Source organism: Halichoeres trimaculatus, unplaced genomic scaffold (genome assembly GCF_033239565.1).
Source record: "Halichoeres trimaculatus isolate MK-OKI-2021-1 unplaced genomic scaffold, fHalTri1.1 fHalTri1_scaffold_17, whole genome shotgun sequence".
Classification (NCBI taxonomy): domain Eukaryota; kingdom Metazoa; phylum Chordata; class Actinopteri; order Labriformes; family Labridae; genus Halichoeres; species Halichoeres trimaculatus.
In genome coordinates, this window is record NW_027437195.1 from 1,347,437 (window position 1) to 1,373,278 (window position 25,842).

Sequence of the window (25,842 nt, forward strand, 5' to 3'; positions counted from 1 at the left end):
ACAGGGACCCTGACCCACAACAGCTTGTCCTCTCCTGGTTCCACCTCACAGAGCTTTATGTGACGCCATGGGACTGAAGTTTAGAGCCAGCACTGAGAAGTTTGGTGTTCTGTGTGTGTGTGTGTGTGTGTGTGTGTGTGTGTGTGTGTGTGTGTGTGTGTGTGTGTGTGTGTGTGTGTGTGTGTGTATGCGTGCGTGTGTGTGTGTGTGTGTGTGTGTGTGTGTGTTCTTCATGCCTTGCCCTCACTCCTCTCTAACTAAGATAAAGTAGGCCCTCTGCTGCCGTGGCTGCTGCCCTGCTCCCACTGCCCCGGCATCTGCCTCCTCTTCCTCTGCCATCAGGACTGGACCTTATTCAGATTGCCCCGCTTCAGGTGGGGGTGGGGTTCTAAAGGGGGGTGTTGGGCCTGAAATCAGTCCTGGAACCACTCTGGCTGGAGGAGAGAGAGGTTGGGAGGCCGCCATGCCCACATGGGTCATGATGGAGGAGGATGAAGAGGAGGAGGGGGAGGAGAAGTTTGGGGCCAATCACTCCAACTCTCCTCTCTGGCTCAGGAATTGAGTTATGTTTGTGTGCATGTTTGTGTGTCCATCACTGAGTCGGTCACAGGTGATGTTCAGGTGAGGAGGTGGAGGACGCAGGTGATGAAGCAGCTCACAGATGGACTTCTCAGAACTTGAGATTAAAGCTGCCACACACACACACATAGTGTGTGTTATATTTCTAGTGTGAGAATAAACCGTTTTAATGGTGTAACCAAAGAGACAATATTTTAATGTTGTTGAGTCAAAGGCAGGATGTGTGTAAATTTCCCCGCATGCACTTTCTGACTCTATAATAATGTACTGTTTGAAGAGTTCATGGTTTAGCTGGTCATGCTGGGAGGAAAGCAGCTGTTGGATGGAGGAGGATGGTTTCAGAGGTCATGGACGATACAGAGCTTTGAGCTGTGTGATGTGCAGACAGTTTAGGAACACAGGTGTATGCATGATCAGGACTACAGGCCTCAGGGGGAAACAGACAGCAACAGAAAACATTAAGTTCCTAGAAGAACTTTTTTAAAAGCACCTCTAACAAAACAATCCAACCAATCAGGAGTGAGGGTGGAGCACTTTAATCAAACTGACACATGAGAATGAAAAGAGGATACAGAGTCACAGAGAGCAGGGTTTGGTTTCCCTTCATATTAAGATAACAGCAGGTAAAGCTCAGTGTGTCCGTCTGCCTGCTGCTCAGGTCACTTTAACTCCACTCCTGTGAGGGTCTCCACCTGCTGACAGCCTGGCCACTGCTGATGTATTTGACTATTTGACAGAAAGCTGGAGGAGCTCTGCGGGAACACAGCGTGGACTCAGAGTGGGGGCGGGGCTGGAAGATGTACCCATGACCCCCATGAAGGGTTTATCAATGCAAGAGAGAGAATCTACGTTTCACACACCTCACACTCAGCTCTGTGTTTTTGTGTGCCCGCGTGTGTATGTGTCTGTACACTCAGGCTGTGGTCCTGACATCTTCTGGTTCCTCAGCTTCTTCAGGTGAGGTCTCTGTGTTGACCTCAGCTTCTTCAGGTGAGGTCTCTGTGTTGACCTCAGAGAGCCTGGCGTTGGTGATGCAGCTCTGGACGATCTCTGATTGAAGCCTCATCTGAGTCTGAGTCAGAAACTCATCCTGTAGATTACACACACACACACACACACACACACACACACACACACACACACACACACACACACACACACACACACACACACACACACACACACACAGACACACCATTAGAGACGAAGATGCTACATCTCTCTGGTCTCCTGATGGGACAGATAGGGATGATCCTGGGCTCCCTGTGAGGATAGAGAGTGTAAAAACAAACCAAACCAGCAGCAAAACACAGACCGGATGGAACATGGACTCAGTCTCTGTGGTGTCAGTTTGGGTTTCTGAGGCAGCGTTTGAAGCCTATCATCACTATGCACCTGTTGGTAAAAGGTGAAGCTAGAGCTGATGCCTTCATTACACAAAGCCAGGATCTACTCAGACTTTATGAAAAGGTTTGTTAGGTCTCTGCTCTTTCTGCAGACAGCCTCTAGTGGACGCTCCAGGAACTGCAGTTTTTAAAACTTCTGCATAGGCTTCATATAATTAGATCAGGTCACAGCAGGTCACAGGGTGTAAACAAACAAGATGAGGCAGTTACAACACTTTAAATCTTTTCGCAAACAGACAGAACTCTGGGATCATACAGTGCCTGCAGCATGATTTATCAAACCTGAAACTGTTAGCAGACTCTGTTTTTGTGTCAATATTGAGCACGTTAGAAAGGCCGGTGCAAACTGGCACAGCGTTACACACATAGGCCTGAGGTCATTGTGGTCAGAACGAGGCATCATCAGTGTGTGTATCAACATATTTGGAAAGCCACAAATAAAATTGGTGGAGACATGTCCGTAAAACCATTTCTGAGCTGCTGGATGACCTAAGGGCTGATTCAGAACAAAAACGCCATGAATGAACTAACCTACACCACCTGCCAAGGTAGCATAAAGCAATTTGTTAGTTTGCACATGTAATAAAGCACTGGTTGTTTAGGATCTTAGTAAATCAGGGCCTGAGAGTGAAGTCTAGAGGGGGAGAGACACAAACAGGGGGGAAAGTCTATCTGCTCATGTGTCCTCTGAGCTTCAGGCCTGTCTCCAGGTCCTTCATGTTTCACAGGGACTGTGAGCGTCGACGCACCTCTCTGAACGACTGAGCAAACAGCTGACTGAGAGCAGAAGGAGAAACAGGCGCAGATGTAAATCAGAGAGCAGGAGACGGGCGGCGTGCTGACTCCTGGCTGCCTGTTGGTCGCCAGAATCACTAATTTACTTTCCCGCCTCATAAATTATCGCTGTGGCAATGGCGTGATGCTGTCAGGAAAGACCAGTGTCACAGAAAGCAGCAGGTCCTGACGGCGGCCTCTCTCACTCCTCATCCTCACTCTTTATCTTAAAAGTCCCAGACATAGATTCTGGTCAGACTCTGAGAGGGTCTGAGTGTTTTTAAAAAGTGCAGAGGAGCAGGGTCGGAGGTGTGAGAAACAAGTGTCTCCATCAGTAACACACCATCACCTGTCTTTGAACCAGCGCTCCATCAGACAGAGATCAGACTGAGAGGAGGAGCCGTCTCTGAGTTTCACACACCCTTATGTTCCCAAACACTCCACCTGCCTGGAAACACTGTCCTGAAGGAAAAGTCAACTCTCAAAAGCTGCAGAATGCTCCTGTCTCCCCCCAACCCGCTCCTCCCCCTCCTCTCCCCTCTCCTCCCCCCCTCCCCCCTCCTCCCCCGGTGGCGGCGGTCTGCAGCAGAGCAGTTAATAAAGAGATTGATTATCAGCCTGTCAGGAAGTGACAGTTGGACAGGGCTGCTCTGCGTGAATGACAGAGGGCACGCTCACCACGCAGCAGCCCGCCTGACACACACACACACACACACACACACACACACACACACACACACACACACACACACACACACACACACACACACACACACACACACACACACACACAAAGATGCCTTTGCCAACAACGAGGGTAGGTGAGGATGAGGAGGAGGGGGAGGATGGGTGAGAGGTGCGCATGTGGAGAACAGCAACACAACCTTCTGCTGGTGGAAGAGGTGTGTGTGTGGTGTGTGTGTGTGAGTGAGTGTGTGTATGGGGGGGGGGGGGGGGGGGGGGGGGGTCATAGTCCACAGCCATGGCCTTCTGGAGGGGCAGAATCAGGGATGCCAGTGACGCCTTTAAGCCAAAGGGGTCAAATGACACACACACACACACACACACACACACACACACACACACACACACACACACACACACACACACACACACACACACACACACACACACACACACACACACACGCACACGATGAATCTAAAGTACAAGTCCAACAAACTAATGCAGTGGGAGCATCCCTTAAACAGTTTCAACAAATTTTGACATGTTCCCTAATGGATTAAGACGTCTCCAGTCAGAGTCTTGATGTTGGTTCTGATGATGGTTCTGAGTGGGTGAAGATGACCTCCTCAGGATCTTTCAATACATCTTTTTGAAACCTCTGTTTCCTGAATGAGGTTCGGTTTGAACATTTCAGACCTCCAGGACTGAAGATCCCGACTCTCAGAGACCTTCATGAGCCAGAGTCAGGTCACTGCCATGTGGACTCCTCTGTGCAGTTCTGGGTTTATTTGAGTCAATCAAAAACCAGAACTGTAGGTCTGAATGTCTTTAAGTGATGGTTTGACCTCAGAAGCAGCATTTTTAAGAACTCTGAGAGATAAAAACCTCATGAGGCAGGTGCAGGTGTTGGCAGTGTTGGCAGCAGCTGCTGAAAGTAACTAACAAAGTAACTTGTAATCTGATTGAGTTACTTTTAAAATCAAGTAGTCAGTCTCCTTCAAAAAGTAACTAAGTTACTTTTTAAAGGAGTAATCAGTAACTAGTAATCAGATTACTTTTTCAAAGTAACTGTGGCAACACTGCTAGTGACTGCTTCACACCTGGGAGCAGAGTAAGGTGGCTGAACAGGTTCGCCTGCGGTCAGGTCAGAGTGTATGAGAGGATGAGGTTCACTCTCAGGGGTCATGATGTCACAGCTCAGGGTGTGTGATCATGACTCTGTTGACCTTCCACGTTAACCTCATGTCCTGGTCCTGGTGTCCGCACCGTCACACACACAGCCCCTCACTCTTCAGCTCAGTGTGTGGCGGCCTGTGCAGCTGACGTGTGTATCGTCTGTGATGGGAGTGTGATTTCTTAGCGTGCAGCTGTGTGTGGCAGAGACATGAGGATAAGGCTGTGTAGGTTTGAGCCACAGTAAACAGGGCTTGTGTAGACATGGTCAACAGGATGTTGTTCCTGTGTTAATCTGTGTTACAAACTCTCCTCTCACACCACCACAGGACACACACACCTCCCCCCAGCCTCTCCTCCTTTCCTTTGTTCACCTCTTATTTTTATATGTTGTGTTTGCAGAGAAATCTGTGCTCAGATATGAAAAAAGTCCTGTGCTTTCCTCAGAGCTCAGTGGTGTTGTGATGACCTCTGACACACTCACCTTTACCTGCTCTGACCTGTCCTCCACACACACTCATCCTCCACGCTTCAACACCCAACATCAGATCTGAAAGATCCTCACAGATCAATCTCTGTTTGTCTCTCATGGCTTTAAGCTGACAGACTTTCAGCACAGAAAACTCCTTCTGCCATTTCACACACACACACACACACACACACACACACACACACACACACACACACACACACACACACACACACACACACACACACACACACACACACACACACACACACACACACACACACACACACACTCCTCCCCTGATCCACAGCGTGTATCTATTCAGACCTGATCGGTTTGTGGAACGATCGATACCTCCTGATAGAGCGAGCAGACCGCCGAGCCTCCAATCAAGATGTTTCTTTATTTTAGCGACAGAGAGGAGGGAGCGTTTCACACCCAGAGAGGAGGAGGAGGAGGAGGAGGAGGAGGAGGAGACGCAGATGGACAAGTGCTTTTACGGCTGAGTCTTCGTCTGGCTCGCTGCCACACACACAGACTCTCTTTGTTTGCTCGGATACTAAACTAATAGAGATAAAGGCAGGTTCCTGCTGGCCCTGAATTAGAAAGTCATTAAGGAATATAAACACACATGGGAGCACACACACACACACTCACACACACACTTGTGCATAAATGCAGAAATGCAAAGGGACTCAGGCATGCACAAAAATTATTGGAGTGTGTGTGTGAACAGTTTCAATGGCTGCTTCTGCAACATCAGTGCAGAGTACAACCTCAGTGACACACACTCTCTCTCTCACACACTCACATGAGCACACACACACACACCTTCTGTCAGTGCCAGAAATCCAAACAAACTCTTGTTTCTCGACTTGGTGTCAGGGGGAACTCCTCTCTGTCACCATCACTGCAGTCTGCACACGCTCTGTTTCCTGACACACTGACATCATTATGTGTGTGTGTGTGTGAGAGGGAGAGTGTGTTCTCTATAATTATGCTTCATACATGGCAGAAACCAGAGTCTAACACTCATTCTGCAGGTTTTCACTTTGATTAAAGGCAGTTTAAGAATGAGTGACACCTAGATCCTTCTGGTTCAGGTTCTGGTTTGGGACCAGGATCAGGATCATGATCAGGGTGCTTTCTATGACTGAGATTAAAAGTGTGAATGTGATTTTAAAGGTCCACACAAACAGAGGTGAGAGAAGCTTTAAGAGGAGGAGGTTTTAGGATGAGAGGTGTTTGTATCGTCACGTGATGCTGCAGGTCTCTGACCCCTGTTGTCGTCCTCTCTGTCGGCAGGAGAACATTTAAAAGTGCAAAAATCAAACTGAGAGGCACTGAGGCATTAATTAATGTAATGTAATCCTTCCTTAATGAGGGTGGGATCAGGTTTTGAATAAACCTTGATGGTTATCAGACAAAGCTGCAGAGGAAGAAGCTGGCTGAGGCGTACCTCACAGTAACATTTATCTCCTCTGTCAGAGACACGTGATGCTTTTATCTCTAACAGAGGACGTCACATTAAATCACATTCATCAGGAGAGGAGCTGAACCTCCCCCAGCACTGAACCTGAACCCTGTCACTGAGACTGGACCCAGGGAAACACCCTGGATGGACTCTGCAGGACTTTACAGGTGGTCCTGTTAGACTGGAGGAACTCTGCTGTGTGCGTTTCTCTGATTCTGCTCACACACCACCAGCAGAGAGAAAACTGTGTGTGTGTGTGTGTGTGTGTGTGTGTGTGTGTGTGTGTGTGTGTGTGTGTGTGTGTGTGTGTGTGTGTGTGTGTGTGTGTGTGTGTCCCTGCAGAGATGATCAAACTGTCAGAGGCTTGACATTATGAAAACACCCCGGAAACATCAGCCCACGTCATCAACCTGCAGCTATCATTTTATTTGTGTAAATGTGGGCTTACACATGTGTGAATTTTCCTTTTCCTTTTTGACTCTCCAGGTTCACATTTTCCCTCCATTTGTGTCATCAAATCAATTTCACAGGCCTGGAATCTTTATACAAATATTTGTACACACAGGTTCACTTTTCTTCCTTTAAGTTTGCACATCACACTCTATAATCTCTTATTTTGTTACAGATCTATCAGAGGTAGACCATTCATCTATATTTGGATGTGTATCAGCCTCTTTATTAATCTGACGGCCGATGAGAAACAATTAAAAACTGTCTTACTGAAGCTCTGATGCAGCCGCACCTCTCGGTCTGCAGCACTGTCCCACCCACAGCACCATCCGATTGGTTACACACAAAGCCATGGCTCTGATAAGAGCCAATCAGCAGTCAAAGTTGAGTGTGCCCAGTGCTCACACACACTACAGAGGGGAGAAAAGGCTTTGTCGTGTGGAGAAGCTCCAGAGAGCAGATATATGTTAGGAAGGGAAGTTTCAGCAGCAGACTCTCAGAAATTATAAGAAACATCTCCATACCGGTTTCCTTCAGTTTTTATCTAACTTCATAAGACACGCTGCGGCACCTGGAGCTGTTTCATAAATGCTGGAAGAATTTATACAATGTGAAGTGTTGGAGTCTGTGATGGTCAAAATTTGACTCCAATATTTTCACTTTTACTGCAAATGAATATCAGCTGCAAATACTGGTTGTCAGCCTCCTTAAAAACCGTATGGGTCTATCTTTAATTTCTACCTTTAGAAACAGACAGTGACCGTCATTTTCAGAGAACCTGACCCTGCAGCTGATCCATGTTCCACCTTCATCTCTGATCAGGTGTTCAGGCGTTGGAGCCACAGATAGTTCAGCTACTGGTTCATTGACTTTTTCAGACATTCCTGATTTCATCAAGTGTTTTTGTCTTCAGTAGAAATGTCTTTTTAGACTTAATATGGGACACATTCAGCTGAACACTCCAGAAAAATGTCTTGTTTTAAGTTATCTTAAGACAAAAATGAGGTCTGAATTGCTGTAACAAGTAAAAAAAAAATTGCCAATGGGACAAGAAAAAAGTTACTTATTTTAAGACATTATTCTAGTTTAAAACAATTTTTTCTTATTTCATTGGCAGATTTTTTTTCTAGTTACAGGCAGTTCAGACCTCATTGTTGCCGTTAAATGACTTAAAACAAGACATTTTCCTGGACCAGTTGAATGTCGCTCTTATCCTCCTGACTACCAGGAAAAAAAAATTGTCTAATCACAAAGTTTTTAAGATTCCCCAATCTTTGTGAGGTCATTAGAATACTAAATACATTTTTATGAAAAAAAAAAAGGTTTTATTTTTCAGATATCATGTGTCTACTACCGAGGACATCTGGACGCCGAACATGTGAAACTGAACCTTGATGGCAATCATTTAGTGCCAGAGAAAATAGCAAAAAGTGGATATAAGAACGAGTCTAAATGTCCATTTTCCTTTTTGCTTTGCTTTTTGTGCTCATTTGGTTTAATACTTCAAAAAGCAGTTCCCCTTCTTGGAAACACAAAGGAAAACTTTTCACTTTGTGAACATTAAATATGTTTTGCCCTTGCAGCCAGATCTGCGACATCTTGCTGCATATGTTTTTGTCTCCATTTCTGGAAGATGGATGGCATGTTGGTGTTGTACTCAGCAATCGTTAAGGGGCCTTGACACCTGGACAAACCTTCTGTCTTTCTTGGACCTTTTTTACGGTACAAATGTGGCACTGATGGACGCCATTTTCCTTAATGAAAAAGAAAAGTACCAAAGCCCCACCCTTTAACATTTGGTATCATTGAAAAAGCCCTAAATGTCCTCTGTAGATGGCATGAGGAGTTTAGTCAGTCGTGTGAAGTAATTGGAAGATATTCAGGTTAAGAAATGGCCTCCACAGAGGACAAATTTAAACTACTGGTAGTCAGGAGGATATTGAGTACAAAAAGACTTTTAAAAAGAAAGAAAGAAAAAAATAACACTTCATAAGATTTTAGTTTTTTGCAGTGTATACAAAGTTTCAAATAAACAACTCCAACTTAAAAAAAAATAGTCCAACATATAGAGGATTAGAAGACAGAGAGAGTGATCAGTCAGATTTTAGACAGCTCCTCCTTCAATCTGCTCTAAAACACTCAGACAGACTCAGATCCTCCAGAGTCCAGGCTGCAGGAGCAGTCCACCTGAGCTCTGCGTGCTCTTTCCAGCACGCTCTGAGGATGGAGAGCAGGAACACGCTCAGGGACTGAGTCACACAGAGCTCCCAGTGATTTCCATGAATTAAATTACATCAATAAGAAAAAAAAACACATTATTAAAAAGAACATTCAGTGGTTTAGGCTGGTGTTAGACTGGTGTTTAAGTTGATCTGCACAGAGGTGAACACTCATCTGACCTTTGACCCCTCGTCTGTCCACTGAGGATCCTCTACTAACACACTCCATCATCACACTTTGTTTCAATACTTTTAATCTCTTTTTTATTTCTCTGATCTCACTGATGATGTGTTTTATGTCACCAGATTTTATTGTTCAGGCGACCTCTGTTGTGTTTCCACTGTTTGCTTCAGCTTTTTCTGAGTCCCATTAAAAATATGTTGAAGCGAGAAAATCCTGATTGGTTTGTCTCTACAGCTTGAAACAATTCTCATGAATTGTGTGGTTTCTGATCTTAGTGCTCAAAAACAAAAAAAGATACAAAATATATGATTTATTATTATTATTACTATTACAATTTTTTTTGGATGGATCCTTAAAGGGTTAGAATCAAATTGACTTCATATCCCTTGTGTTTAAAAAGAGGGGCTTTTAGGGTTAAAAGCAGAGGTAGTTAAAGGGATAATCTGTCACTTAATTATAATTATTGTTATTATGAACGTCATTTAGAGCAGCGGTCCCCAACCTTTTTTTGCACCAGGAACCGTTTTAATGTCAGACAATATTTTCATGGATCGGCTATTCTTCTGTCTCCTCACTGGCTCTTTTGCCCTGCCCAAATTTTTTTTCCAAAGATCTTTTTTTTTTGTTCTTTTTCCTAGCTTGGGGTTTTGGGGCCAAGAATGAGTCATGGATCCGGTCATTTTTCAAAATAAAACATCATTTAGAATGGGATAATAAATCCAACTGAAATAATGTAAGTTGAGTATTTTTTATTTGTGGCCCAGTACTGGTCCATGGCCTGGGAGTTGTGGACCACTGATTTGGAGGATCCACTTAAAAGAGTTGGTTGTTTCTTCTTTCTACCGATTGTCCCCTCGCTGCAGAGGAGCTTGATCAGTCAGAGGAACAGGACTCTGAGGTTTAAATGGACACCAAACTATAAAGTGTGTTACAGCATGTTTTAAATATAACAGATGAATAAATGTGGCCTGACGCTGTGCGGCAGCAGCAGCAGCAGGAGTGAGAAACAGTGATGCAGTCAGACAACAAGATGGCAGCAGAAGACAGCCGGAGTCAGCGCAGCGTCTGAGCCTCAGCTCCGAGCTCAATGTGGGAACATTTAGTGAATTTAATAATCCTGTTTCTGAAGCCTTTTACTCACAGATCTTGTCGTTTAAGTGACGATGAAAGATTTGGTAAACCTGAGCAGAGGACGTGTTGTCGCTGATTTTATCTGGTAAATAAAAAGCCTCAGAATCTGGGAGCCTGTCGGGTCCGTCAGCGCCGGGTTTCTGCAGCTGTGCTCCGGCTCAAACCTTCATTTCAGCAACAACAACACGTTTGGGAGGCTGTGATTTGAAAAGTCTCCCCCCATCTCCCCCTTCTCCCCCTCTCTGTCGCCTCAGCATCAGTTAAGATGGCTGCACAGCCAGCGTTTAAAGCTCTCTGAGGTGCAGGAGGCTTAAAGTCGCTCATTTGTTCGCTCTGCATTCCCAAAAACAGGCTCAGGGACACACATCAGAATATGAAAAACAGAGAGCAGGCGTCAGTCGGGACACACACACACACACACAGGGACACACACACACACAGGGACACACAGTTAAGGGTCAGCAGGGTCACACACACCGTACATGTAGAGGTTTCATGAAGAATCAGAAGACAGGCTGTGGATTTACAGAGCTGATCACTTTTAACACACACACACACACACACACACATGCAGGCGTGTGCAGAGTAGAACAATACCTGCACACACTTCCTCGCTCACACAGCTTTCCTTAAAATAAAATCCTCGCAGAGAGAAAAACAGCATATGGATCCCCAGCAGAGGCATTCGTACTTCTATCTGTGAAAATTCATTACACATTCACACAGTCAGAATGTGTGTGTGTGTGTGTGTGTGTGAGGATCCACCGTTTGTTATCGTGGTGGGGTGAAACAAAGGCACATGTGCTCGTTTTCAGAGCGGGACGCGGCACGGCCTCGATTCAAAGCCTCCACATGAAAGACGACAGACAGCTATTTACAATATTTATACATTTAGGATGCTGATACTATGCATATTACATGTGTGTGAGTGTGTGTGTGTGTGTGTGTGTGTGTGTGTGTGTGTGTGTGTGTGTGTGTGTGTGTGTGTGTGTGTGTGTGTGTGTGTGTGTGTGTGTGTGGACAGGATGCTGATGAAAAAAGGTTACTTTGGAAATTCTCTGATAATTGGAGCCTTAAAAGCGGCTCATTTTTAACTCTGTCACCGCGACTGCTCGATGACAATTAATGTGTTTGCGGCTGCTTCGCTGGCATCTGTGCCAATTACTTTATATGCTAATGTATGTAAATGACGCCTCCGACGCCGGCTTCAAGTGTTATGTGAGCGCTGTGTTGTGTCTTTTTTTAAACTTATATTGTTGAGGCTGATCAACAATGCAGGGGCTTTAAATTTGGAGGTGTGTGAGTTATTAATGTTGATTCCAGCTCAGTGTTTTCACACACACACACACAGGGGACACATGTGAATAAAACCCAGGATTTGCCTCTCCTCAGGTCTGTCAGGAAATATCACCTGGAGCTAAATTTAATGACACATGTTGGATGAACGGATCTAGAGGATGGAAGCAGACTCGACTCTGATATTTTCACCGCGCAGCAGAAATGAACTCCTCCTTTTTTATCCAGCGCTGCAAAGCATGATGGTTCATCCGTGCTTTTGGTGTCTGGGGTTTGAAAAGTTCCTTTCTTCATGTTCAATAAAAATTGTTGGAGCTGAAGCAGGTTGGGTGTTTGTGTGAAAGTCAGAATCAGATTTCTTCAGGAAGGAATTTGTTTGATCTGTTCGTGCAAACAGTTAAAAACATGAGCATAAATAAAGTTAAATTACCAATAGAGAAATAAAAAAGTGTTTGCATGTAAAATTGAAAAATGAGTGTCTCTGAATGTGTCTGTGGGTGACACACCTACTAAAAACGCTACCACACACACACACACACACACACTCTCGCGTCACTGCTTCAGTCGGAGCTCAAACTTAAATTTGCTGCTCCTCTCATGATTTTTTTTTCATGTCTCTTAAAGGAAACACGACTTCATGTGTTTGAATCCCTCCAGCAGGGAGCTCCTCGTCCTCGAAACAGCGAGGTGTCGTTCACGGCGACACATGAACCCGTCTGAACAGAGTCTATCTGAACCAGGACACGTTGGATTAAAAGGCCGTAACACAGAATAAGGACTGCACCGTACCAGGGCTGTGTTTGACACACTCTTCACGTGATGAGAGGCTCGTTAGCGAAGCTGTGAGGAAGTCCTTCCTTTCTGAACGGGAACTAAAAGAAAAAATACCCTGGTCATCAAATGATTGTTTCCTGCTAAACATCTTTCTCATCTTGGTTTCTTCTGAGGGATTTTAGATTTTTTAATTTTAATTTCAGAAACTAAACTGTGTGTAAGCTTTCAATTAGACTCCGCGACCTTTGACCTTTCCACAGGAAGTGTGGAGGAAGGTTTTATTCATTTTCATACTTCAAATTTTTTTTTTTTTTGTGTGTCCTGAGAGAAGTTGAGCTTTTGTTGTAGATAGATAGATAGATAGATAGATAGATAGATAGATAGATAGATAGATAGATAGATAGATAGATAGATAGATAGATAGATAGATAGATAGATAGTGATAGTATAGATAGATAGTAATGAGAGTATTTCTAAAATAAAATAAAATATTTCTTACAAATTAACCCCTGCACCCCCACCCACACACACTTTTATCAAATAGAGAATAGACTTATAAAATAAATGAGCACCACCTGTGCTAGAATTAAAATAAGCGTATCGGTCATTTAAAACACAAACTATGAACAGTTAGGGCTAAAAATCAGAATTTGTCTGAGAAAAGTAGAATGCAGAAAATGAAACAGTGAAGTCTTTTCAGGTGTGATGTAAAAAGCTGTGAGGTGAACATTAAAGTGTCCAGCTACAGGCTGATTCAGGGACAGATGTGCAGATTGGAAACGGTGAAGGATTCATAATCAGATGGAGGTAGGTTCAGCTCAGCAGGAGGATCAGATGCTGAGGTCACAGATTGATTTTATTTAACTGAACTGATCCAACTGTAAATGCAGACACATCACGTCTGTCTACATTAAACTTATATCATTAGTAAATCTGTTTCTAATCTTTACTCCTCACACTCTTCATCCTGCAGAGCTGACTCTTCATCGCTCACATCACAGTGATGCTCTCTTTGTTTCTGTCTTTGCTCTGACTCCTCCGCTCTGAGCCAGCGGCTCTCCTCCCTCCTGTTCTGTGCCGTTCCTTCAGCTCCAGTCTCTTTCTACCACACAGGAGAGCAGCCCCTGAACTTATGTAGCGTAGCATCGAGACACTACGGTTGCCCTGCTCCTAATTTCTCAGGTTATTATTGAGCAAACACTGATTCCTGCGTCCGTGGTCTGAGGACAGGCTGGATTCTGTGGTGGTGGACAGTCACAGTCAGAGGTTTGGATTGAAAGTTCTACCCTGGTTAAGGTTTACATCAGTCGCCTCCTGACTTTGACCAGAAACAGCTTGAATGTGAGGCTGTGGTTTGGACACGTCTCCGTCTCTGTGGACGTCTCTGTGTGGATTCAGAGCTTCAGGTGAAACATCTCTGAGCAAATGTTAACGTTCTGAATCACACAGAGCTCCTCTTCCTCCATCAACAGCTGTAATTATCTGTGTTTTCTGCATCTACACACACACACACACACACACACACACACACACACACACACACACACACACACACACACACACACACACACACACACACACACACACACACACACACATATATACACTGCTTCTCTATTGTTCCTCGTGTGTCTGCTTCCCTCCATCACTCCGACTGAAGATGTCACTGTTGTACACCGAATATCTGCTGCTGCCTCTGTGTGTGTGCGTGTGTGTGTGTCACAGAGGAGAGCGTGTGTTTTCATGTTCATCAGTGAAGAAACAAAGCTTTGTCGTCTTTCAGGCTGAATTTCTAAAGTTTTGAGGATAAAACAGGAAATAAATCCATCTGTGTTTTCAATGAATAAGCGACAGATTTTTAAATTCATAAATGTTTCAATCTAAATATTTAAATCTGGTTATTTAAATGTTTTACAGTGAAATAAAGATTATTGTGTCAAAGCGAATAAACAGTGACTTTAATGTAAATCTGTCAGAATTCTTTGTCTTCAGTCTGATCATCCTGCACCGAGGCGTCTCACACACTGAGCCACTGACAGACTTTAATTATAGCCTGTTATAAATATAAATATAATATTAATAATAATGTATATCAGAGCTGGGAGGATCATATAGACAGAGATAGACGCCTGCTGTGTGAGAGGAGGGAGGTGCAGCCTCGTTTTTAATGTACACACACACACACACACACACACACACACACACACACACACACACACACACACGCTTTTTTCAACGCTCTGTGTCTCTACATGTGTTTCAGTGTGAGTGTGTGTGTGTGTGTGCTCTTTCATAATTACAGCATCAACATATTTAGGGAGTTATGATTTGATAATTATGTCGAGGCTCGCTGTGAGAGCGTCAGTTAGCTAAATGTCAAAACAAAAGTTGGAGGAATAAAAACAGGAGGCTCCAAAAAGAGGGAATCAAACACGGTCCTGAGTGAAAACACACTTCACCTCAGCGTCTTAGCATCTTCAGCGTCTTCAGCGTCCTCAGCTCCTCGTCTGTTTTAACACGAGGGGAATCATCATGGACTTTGGTTTAACTCAGTCCATCTTTTAGGGGAAAGTGCAGATTTTTAGATTCTCCTGACGTGGATCAGGTCTGAGTCGTTGTGTGTTCAGGATGAAAATCTTTCAGGTTCTGATTTCATGTTTTTATTTTCAGACTCACAGAAAGGAGCCACAGAAACCGGCTCTCAGCAGAAGCTAGACTTAGCTAATTTATTCTGTTTGGACTGAAACAATTTTCAAACCCAAACATTTTCAAAGTCCTGAAAATGAGCTGAGTTTCTGCCTGAGCTCCAGAGTACTCTAATCTTTAATCTGACTATAATCTAAGCTTTAGAGTGACCCTGAAACTGAGTCTGAGGTTTGAAAATGTGGGGTTCTTGTGTTTCTGAGCTGATAAATGAGGAGAGACTAAAAGCAGCAGCTGGTCCTCTTTCAGGGTTCCTCTCAGACTCCGTCCTCTTCCTCCTCCAGCTGATGGAAACAGCTGATCATGAAGCTGGGACTGATGGATTCAGTCTGCTTCAGTCCAACATTCAGGAGGAGACACCAGATCAAACAGCCTCAAACTGGACCTGATAAAAGACTTCATCAAAGTCTGAGCAGGCGGACCCAGGACTATGGACCCAGTATAGAAAGTGGATCCACAGTGAGTGTTTCCACCACAGATAAAGGCAGCACCTCTGAGTGAAGCTCTCAGCTTTTATTTCAGCCTTTATTTAAAAATCTGTGAAATCAAGAAAGAAAAAGGAGACTCTTTGAGACAGACACTGAAAACCTGCATCTAACAAGTGTTTATCTTTATTTTTATTTAAATCATCGTATTATTCTGAATCTGAGCCACATTAACCTGACAACTCCAGGTAAAAACTGTCTGGTTCAAAGAAATTAAAAGACAAAAAATGAGGCCTGAAAAGTTTGCACAGAGTAACATAATCTGAAAATGAGAAAAAGAAAAATGTTCTTGTTTATTTATTTATTTATTTATTATTATTATTTTATTTCATTTTTATTCAGACATTATTCCTTTTTAATGACATTTTCTGGACTGGACATTTTTTTTTTATTAACGTTAGATGCACACTCCTGCTAAGGTTTCCGTTTTTGCTGTTGGCTGGTTTATTTATTTATTTTTTTAAGATTTTTTTTTTTAGCTTTCTATTTTCATTTTTAAAGAACAGTTTGAGTTTTTTTTTCATTGTTTTTACTGTTTAATTGTGTATTATTGTTTTTATTGTTTGATTGTGTATTATTGTTTTTATTTTTTCAACTGAGTATCATTGTTGTCTTCATCGTTAATTATCTACAGTTTAGGATTGTGAACATCTCTTTGGCCAGCACTGTTATATTTTAAAGAGCTTCATAAAGCTGAAGCTGGCGTTGGTTGAGACAGGAAATGACAGGTAAAGCTTGTTGTGTCAGAGCTTCCTGTGACGTGTGGAGGAGTCTGAGGAAAACCCTGAGCGCTCTGATCTCAGGCCCTAAATATCAAACGTCCTCACTGCACAGCTCCACACCACCTCACTGTCCACCTGTCCTCCACCTCATGAGTTTGATCCTCTAAAATCTTTTTTCCTTATTTTCATCTCCTCTCATTAGCTTATCTCAGCGCAGCCGGCTCGTCTGCACTGATATCTTCACCCAGCCAGTAACTCGTCTTCACCACGTTCAGAATAGTTCATGTTTTCACTTCTTCATCACTCCTCTGCCACACAGCGCTCCACCCTGACCTCACAGTGCTCCCCTTACCCACACACACACACTCTCTCTCTCTGTATCTATCTGTGTGTGTGAGTGTGTTTCTAATCCCTCTCTTTAGCAGCGGCGTGTGAAAGCTAACACTCCTCGGTGTGATTACGGGGGCCGGGGGGCTGCTGATTATCTGCAGAGACCACCGTAGAGACCCCCGGCCATGCTCTGCTCCGCTTTAATTCTCACTAATTGATCTTCACACTTTTCAAACTTTCCTTTTTCTCTCCCTGAGTCGACACAGGTGAGCCTCTCAGAGGTTGTTTCTGTCTGCAGGAGATTACTCTGAAGCCCTCCAACTTTTCCACTGGATGCTGAGGACGAGGAAGAGGGGGAGGAGGAGGGGGAGGAAGAATCTCACTCCTGGAGTGCGCAGACTCTAGGTCATGGTCTAAAATAATAAAAGAGAAACCCTGGACCTGGTTTGAAACGGTCTCATCACTTACAGCCTCCACCGTAGGGCTGTGTGTGTTCCTCACACTGATCTGATAATCCAGACATGTTCAGGTAGAGGTCTGAGGAGGGATCAGTTTATGGACATCTTATGGTGCATATTCCTCTGATTTAAAGCTCACCTGCACATTTGACCATGACATGATGTCTGCATGCATCTCCAAACACAGAGCTTCAGACTGTCAATTACTAATCAAATGTTAGTCTGTTTTTAGAAACAAACAAAAAAGGACAAAAACGTGATATAAGCCACCTTCACCTGAAGAGTGCAAAAAGAGAATTTTAAAAGACAAAAATGACCTCTGAAGAGTTTGATAAGAGTAAAACTATGGAGCCAAAAATGTTAACTTTAAAGTTTGGTTCAGAAAATAACTCTGGGGAACAGAAAAAAAATCTGTTGTGTTAAATTTTTATGTTGATTAAAACTAAAATTGTCATGTTGATTCCAAATTTGCAAACGTTTTTTTTTTTTTTTTTTTTTTAGCATGTCAAGTTTTAAAAAAAAAAAAAAAAAAAATAGGTAAGCTAAATTCCACTGATTAGCTGTAGCAAGACTTGCCAACTGACTTTTGCTTGGTGGCAACTTGTGGCAACAAAAATGAGTTAAAAACAGCAGTCAAACCTAACTCAACAAAATCTGTCCTCAAACTGAAAAATGAAACATTATGATGTTTCATTTTTATACATTTGTGCATTTTAAAATGTCTTTGAGTTAAAATCAAATCATATTTATTCGATGTCACTTTTTCCAGTGACGACACAGGTTATAATAGCAGTGGCGTTTTTCTTTTTTGACTACACTTTTTTTCTTCTTCTTTCCGTTTCAGCTCTCTGTCACTCTTTTGGCGTGGAGGGGAGGGTGAAGGGAGAGGGGCTAGGAAAGCGTGATTTTACTACTGGTTTATGAGACCCTTGAGTGTGAGACAACTACGCTCAAAAAAATCATCATGGGTGTTTGTTCAACCAACATAAGTCAAACATGTAGCCTCTATACTAGATTATTTCATGTTTAGTGGTTAAACATGATTAAATCATGTTGCTTAAGCATGATGTGTAAAATCATTAAAACTACAAGATCACTTTATGTTAACTCAGCCTAATTGGTTTGAGTAGGAATCTCATCTGCAACCTCTCCAGAGCAGGAGGTGGCAGTAATGTGCAATAGGCCCTATTCATCAGAGAGCAGAGCCAGAGGATAACCTGGTTAATGTAGGCATCATTTTGAAGGGTAAGAGTTCCTGATGAGCTAACAATCCACTTGCTGTCACCAGGTGTTGTCCGCACATAACATGCTCACCTGGAACTCCAAGCAACAGGTCAGTCTGTTTCTTTCTGCTGTTGTTCATCAGAAAGTGGGATGGATTAAAGTTAGTTTTCAATGATGTAATAATCCTCATCCTGTGCAGTTTGTTTTGGACTTTCTGTTTTCTGCTGCTGATGTGACTGAGCTGAAGTTAATATGTTTATAAGACCTCTTCAGCAAAGACGTTGGCCTCCAGGAGAAATGAAAGAAATCACAGAGATGGACTCTTTCTAAGTCTGGGTTAGCCAAAAGTTAGCTAGCAATGTTATGAGCTAACACTGGCTAGCTTTTTCAGTGGACCTCTGCAAACCTGTTATTACATCATTTCCACACTAACATTGATTTAAAACTAAACTCAGGCCAATGGGGTCGAGCCAAGTGCTAGTTATTCGCCAACTATATGTAAATAATAATCAAATCACACCCACCTAGCCCCTCCCTCAGGCCCTCCCCTCAACGCCAAAAGAGTGACAGAAAGTTGAAACTGGAAAAAGGCAGTAGGTAAAAAAAAAGTACAATCACAAAAAAAAAAATAAAGAATGTCATTGAAGAAACAGTGATAATTAAATTAACATAATATGATTTTCAAATTCCAACGCATAAGAATGCAAAAATGTACAAAAATGAAACAGTAGAATATTTAATTTAAGTTTTTTAATGCCAGTTTTTTTTTTTTTTTTTTTTTTTGTTTTTTTTCAGTTTCAGAGTGTGTTTTTCTATGAAACATGTTATCTAAAATATCAATAGCTGAAGTTGTTGTTTTTGGCGCCATTTAAAACAACTGATGATGTGAAATGAAACATAAACTCATTTAGTTTCTTGGATTACGACGCCTTTCTTATTATTTCATGACTCAGACCTATTTCAGATGTTTCTAGACTTTTCTTTGTCCTTTTTTAAAAATTTTATTATTATCATTTATTATTTTATTTTTTTGCAGTGAAACAACTTCATCTTTATTTACACTGAAAAACCACACCATGCTACCAGATGATCCACATTACACAGATCTGTCTGAGCTGAGCTGCTGCAATGTCCAAGAAGGTGACCAAAGACCCATGCTGCGAGTGTGTTGTGTGTGTTGTGTGTGTGTGTATGTAGGTCACATACACTTTTGTTCCTTCAGGTCATCTGTCAGAGAACGTCCCAATCACTGCTAACGATCAACACACCTCCTGTCCTGATCCGTACGCTTAGACCATCAGACTGAACACGCCACGTCTTCACCACGTTATCAGGACTAGTGAACACACAGATATGTCTACCAGATAATATTCATCATCTTTTGCTGTTACCCTGTCCTGTTCCTGTGTCTGTAGGGAGTCAGAGTCTGTCTGTAAACAGCAAGTCCCACAGAGGCTCCTCTCTGCCCTCCTTCAGCAGATGAAGCACAAACTGATGATCTTCTGATGAGTGTTTCTTCAGTTCGATTAACCAACATCATCAGGATGCAGATTAGATAAAAGTCAAAAGTCAAGCTTTGTCAGGTCTGACCTGAGGAGGAGAAGAAAACCACTTTAACCATGTTTGTTTGTTTATTTGTTGAATGGAGGAGCCATCATTTCTGTCTCTAATGTGAGGCAATCTCATGTAGTCTGGCAAACAGACACACTGACATGCACCTCTGCTGTATTATTATTATTATTATTATTATTATTATTATTATTATTATTATTTCCATTATTATTATTATTATTATTATTATTATTATTATTATTATTATTATTATTATTATCATTATGACACGCCTCTTGTCTGAGCTGCACAGAAACATTTGTGTAGCATCTTCCAGACGATGATCCAGAGTTTTCTTTGCATGAAGCAGTGATGGTTAAAAGATGAATTTTTTCTGCAGGACGCTGAGGACGTGACCCGTTGGTCCTGGATGGGGTGATTCAGAGGACAGAGCCACTGAAGCCTAAACTCCAGACCCTGACTTTGGCTCTGGTCCTGTCAGACTTTAATAAGACGCCCAGCGACATGGAGTGTCACAGCGAATGCCAGGACAGCGGCGTCTGGTGCCAGCATCGCCCGGAACCACAGCAGAGGGTCCTCTGACCTCTCCGACAGCGTGAAGGGGGAACCGGCATCTGCTTTAATAAGGCTGCCCACTCCTCCTCCTCCTCCTCCTCGCCCCCTCGCTCCCCGAGCTGTGGAACGGGCTCGGGCACTCGGGGAGAGGTGGCAGAGGTAACAGCTGGCTGCAGCCGCGGCAGCACGGCCAAGGCATGACCACGGCTTTATTAGGCAAGTCCAGGACACCAGCTGATCCTCTCCCAGGGTCCCTGTCACACTGATGTCTTCATCACTAAGCTGAGCAGACAGGCCGGGCCTGCCAGCCAGCCGAGGTGACAACAAATCCAATTACCTCCCCTCCATGGTGCCCGGACCAGGGAGGGGGAGAAGGGACTGAGGAGGAGGCTGAGAGGATGAGGGACATGCAGGACAGGAGGACCGAGGCCACGATGGCAGAGACCACGACAACAGAGACTACAATGGCAGAGACCACGATGACAGAATCTATGATGATAGAGACCACGATGATAGAGACCACGATGGCAGAGATCACGATGACAGAGACTATGATGATAGAGACCACGATGATAGAGACCACGATGGCAGAGACCACGATGGCAGAGACCATGATGATAGAGACCACGATGATAGAGACCACGATGGCAGAGATCACGATGACAGAGACTATGATGATAGAGACCATGATGACAGAATCTATGATGATAGAGACCACGATGGCAGAGACTATGATGATAGAGACCATGATGACTTTGAGTTTGGCCTTCAGATGAAGTTTTGTTTCACTGCTTCACAGACGTCTAGCCGACATTTCTGAGCAGGTCATCTCCAAAGAGTTCCAACGTGAAACCCATCACATGTCCACATCATGGCTGTTAGAGTTCCTCAGACTCTGTTCATAAAAGGACAAATCATTGAGCCAACACTGAGCCCCCTATACGATCAGAGTAGGCCTGGACTCTGTGTTGTTATTAACACATTAAAACATGGACAAAGTCTCCGTTCCCCCTTGTTCCACCGCATTCCACTGCGTTCCACCGCGTTCGTTCCTCCGCGTTCGTTCCACCGCGTTTATTCCACCACGTTCGTTCTCTACTAGTGCTTCATTGGCTCTAATCCGATCTAATCTTCCTAAGAACTGGTTCAGTTTTCCATCAGCAAGGAGCCAAGTTAGAGTCACATCATGGCAGTGTCAGTACATCATTGCTGCATGCGTAGCTGCTCCGGGGGGTCAGCTGCGGACGCCTGAGGGTGGGGGGGTCCACCCTATGTGCGACCACATCAGGGTGGAACTCTGCCATGTGGGGTACAGAGCAATGCATTGCTGCTTCAATTTGGCCTCCTGTTCAGTAGGTAGCCCCACCCCTGACGTAGTCTGTGCTTCACTCTGTCCCACCACAGAGCTGGTGCTTGCTAAGCACCAGTCCTTAGCGACTGGACCTCTTGAATGGGTGTGTGTGGTTACTGCTGATTCGGCAGACAACCTCTAGTGGGCACTCAGGGTAGTGCAGTCTTTAACACTTCAGCATCTGGCTTTGGTGACACATGGCAGACTGTGGGAGAGGACTCTCTCTTCATCTGCAGATTTCTGAGGTTTGAACCCAAACTGAAGCCTTTCTGAGTGGTTCAGAGACGCAGAACACTGAGAGGTTTTAAGGACACATAGCTCACTGGTTTAGGGCTGAAGCGTTGAAACAAAGAGCACATCCACAGCTTATTGATGTTCACAGAGCTGTTTTTACCCCTTATTAGACTAAACACACACACAGAGTCAGTTAATGTTCCCTTCTCCTCATCCGTCCTTGGCTCTCTCACTCTTCCTTCTCGATGCTAACTCTGCAGAAAAGCAGAGATGTCATCGCATTAATCAAATTGAAACCACCAAACTTTGTGATGGAAGCCGCAGGCCGTGCTCCTCTCGTAAACAAAGTGTGAATGTGCTCTGGTGTAAACTCAAACTAGCTGCTGTCTGTCTGAGACTCTGAAAGTCATCACTATGGGACACTTTAAATAACAGCATCCATTAGGTGAGGATCAGCGACCCCAGCTCAGACAGCCAGGTGTGACCGGAGCCTGGAACGTGTACTAACTCCTCTCACCCCATTTAGCTCCTTCTTTTACTCCCACACGGGGCAGGAGGCCCGTCTTAAACCCCGCTCCTGTCCTGCTTTTACACATTAACTCAATTAAATCTCCATAAACAAATTGGCTCCCACTGATGGTCAGGGGGAAACATGGTAAGTGCTGATCATGGCAGGCCAGTATTGATCTGCCATCAGGAAAACTGTCCCCTGTGAGGATGAAGGTGAAGGAGAGAGGGACGCGTCTGGCAGGGAGGAAGGAGAAAAGGAAGGAGAAAAGGAAGGAAGGAAGGAGGAAACAGAGGCACAACGCCACAGCGTGGTTCCTTTTCTGTCCCAGGAGTTTCACCTCATCCTCCCCAGAGCTTCAGCGCCACAGCAACGCTTCAGATGGTGACCGAGCTGGAGAAAACGGTCCAGCCTGTCTTCCTCTGATACCGCTCCAAACGGCGAGGAAGAGCCTATCGATCCTCGAGCGCCGACAGAAAGAGAGAGGACGCTGGAGTGTGTGGCGGAGTTTGAAGGGCTCTCACTTCAGAGCAGGTTGAAGTCTTGCCAAGAAATTTCATATTCAGAGTTAAATATTCAGCGCGCATGGTGGACAGGGGCAATTTCTGCAGTCAGCCCGCCATTCAGAAGTGAAAGGGAAGAGGCTGCTGGATGAAGGGAGCGAGGAAGGAAGACACGCATGGGGCTTCATGGTAGTCAGATGAGAGGCTGCCAGCCGCTGATGGGTGACTGTTTGAGCGTGGCGCCTCAGGACATGGCGGCTGAAAGGCGATGCGATCCGATACCCCCACTTATGCGGGGCTGATATACATATGCCCCCTTATGCAGAAGAGGCCCGTATCAATTGCAGAGCTCACAGTGTTTTGGTCATTATGCCGGGATGTTGGAGCCAGCGTCTTGCATGTCTGAATGGGAGATGTGGACTTACTGGGCTATGACCACCCAGAAAAGCCTCTTCTGCATAAAACCACCTCCTGGCTCCTCACACAAGTCTGAACGTTGAACTGTGGGCTGAGTGTCAGCAAGCCGCAAACTGGAGAAACTTTCTGGAAAGTTTCTCTAGAGAAACTGTGGACAAGCAGGTCGACCTGATCCACAGTAAAACCCTCAGGCTCCACCAAACCGAGGTTTTAATCCCAGAGTTTCACCTCTGCAACGTCTCCATCAGGGACGGTTTGTGTTTGGTCAGAGTCTCTTCAAACCTGAGTCATGATCCTAACAGCATGTCTCAGTATTACTCTAAACTCCTGACAGAGTAAAGCTCCCAACTCAGTATATCAATGAATCAGATGTATTGGACTCTATAGTCCAGTCATTTAGCAAAATTAAAACAATGTTTTAGACACTCAGTCACTCACTCGGGAAAGTATGGCTCCTGATATAGCCTGCAGACATTATCATCATCATTCAACTTTTTCATGTGGTCTGGTGTTAGAAAAGCAAACTCAACACCACACAAATTGTAAATATCAAAGAATTACAATTTAATTTGAATCAGCACCCCCCAAAAAAGTAACAGAATCAATTAATGTGAATAGCATGTTGTTCCCAGCCCTAGGATTTACAGTTAGAATTTTGCTCAAACACTGAAAAACAGCATGGATTTTAGTGATAACTAACGTTATACTTAGTGTATTTTTTCCACCTATAGCTGTTATTTTTTAGATAAAAAAAAAACACCAACTGCGTATTCGTGCAGCATCTTATGCGGTGTTTGAGAATTACAAGGTCCAGTGAATGCATCACGTGTGATTGACGGTTCAGTGACTAACGTCTGTGTTGTGTGTTTCTCTGCTCAGAGTTATGAGACAGGCTGGTCAGAAAGTTTAACACAGAGCTCAGTGTTGTTCTCTGACAGTGTGTAATGTTTCTTTTAATCACCAATCATGTTATCAGCCATTTCTTCTGTTTGAACCGCAATGCATGATGGTGTCAAAAAGACACTTAGGCTGTGTTCAGACCAGAAAAGTCCTTTGGCCCACTTGTTTGGTCCGGACCAAAAGCGGACTTTTTTTTTTTTCGTTTGGTGCGGTTCATATTCAGATTGTACTTTTTGCAAGTGGACTATATTCTGTAAACACATCCACGTGTGTGACGATCGGTGCTCTCATTGGACAGCACTGACAAATGGCGGCACACAGAGTACAGACCTGGAAATGGAGGTAAACATGTGTTTGTGCTCTTATTAGAGCTGCTAAATCATTTTCAGTTTCAAGAGCAGCTCCTTCAAAGAAGGCTTAACAACACCGTTTACAATTTTGGAACAGCGAAGACGAATGATCGCAGCAAGGAGACGCTATGCTCTGCGTGTCCTGACCCACAACATGCCAGCAACAGCGTGGCTAAACAGAAGACGGAGGATCAGGTATGAACCAAAGACGGTTAGGTTACGGTGGCTTTATAGGCCCAAAAGGCACATGTAGCCTGTAGTTAGTTCGGATGGACCTTGGTTTGTATTTAGACCTGCACCGGAGAACCACGAACCGCACCAGAGTTCGTTTGGAAGCGGACCGAGACCACCTCAAAAAGTGGGTCTCGGTCCGGTTGTTTGGTCCGCACCAGGGTTCATTTGTGTCTATTCACACCTGCATAAAAAGTCTGCACCAGCGTGGGAAACGAACCCTGGTCTGTTTATTGTGGACCAAACGGTCCAGGTCTGACTACGCCCTTACAGTCAGCACGGGTCACTGTGACAGAGTTACTTCAGACAGCTCCAGGTCAGCTCTTTTCAGCAGTCCCAATGCTACGCTACGCTACGCTAACCAGAATCAGAATCAGAATCGTCTTGTCCTGAGAAGTTCATTATATAAACTGCTGAGCTGTTCTTCTGACCACTGACGTGTTTCCTGGCTCTTAGTCCAGACCTGGTGTTAAACAGGGTCCACGTGTCTGTCTGAGGGTCACAGGGGTCTGATGAGGTCCACAACTGACTCATGTGAGCACTGCCCAGTGAATGAGAACCCCTTAGACAGACCTTTACCACCACCCAGGATCCAGACACAGCCCCTCTCCTCCACCCAGGATCCAGACACAGCCCCTCTCCTCCACCCAGGATCCAGACCCAGCCCCTCTCCTCCACGCAGG

General features: G+C 44.2%; 1 protein-coding gene across 1 annotated transcript in view; it reads right to left on the reverse strand.

The window, feature by feature from the left end:
• Positions 1-1,243: 1,243 nt before the first annotated feature.
• LOC141806716 (protein phosphatase 1 regulatory subunit 37) overlaps positions 1,244-25,842 on the reverse strand; it is a 99,444-nt gene continuing 74,845 nt past the window's right edge. The window contains exon 12 of the mRNA XM_074692357.1: positions 1,244-1,669. Within this exon, the coding sequence (XP_074548458.1) occupies positions 1,493-1,669 (177 nt within the window). The 3' untranslated portion in view covers positions 1,244-1,492. The remainder of the gene's footprint in view (positions 1,670-25,842) is intronic.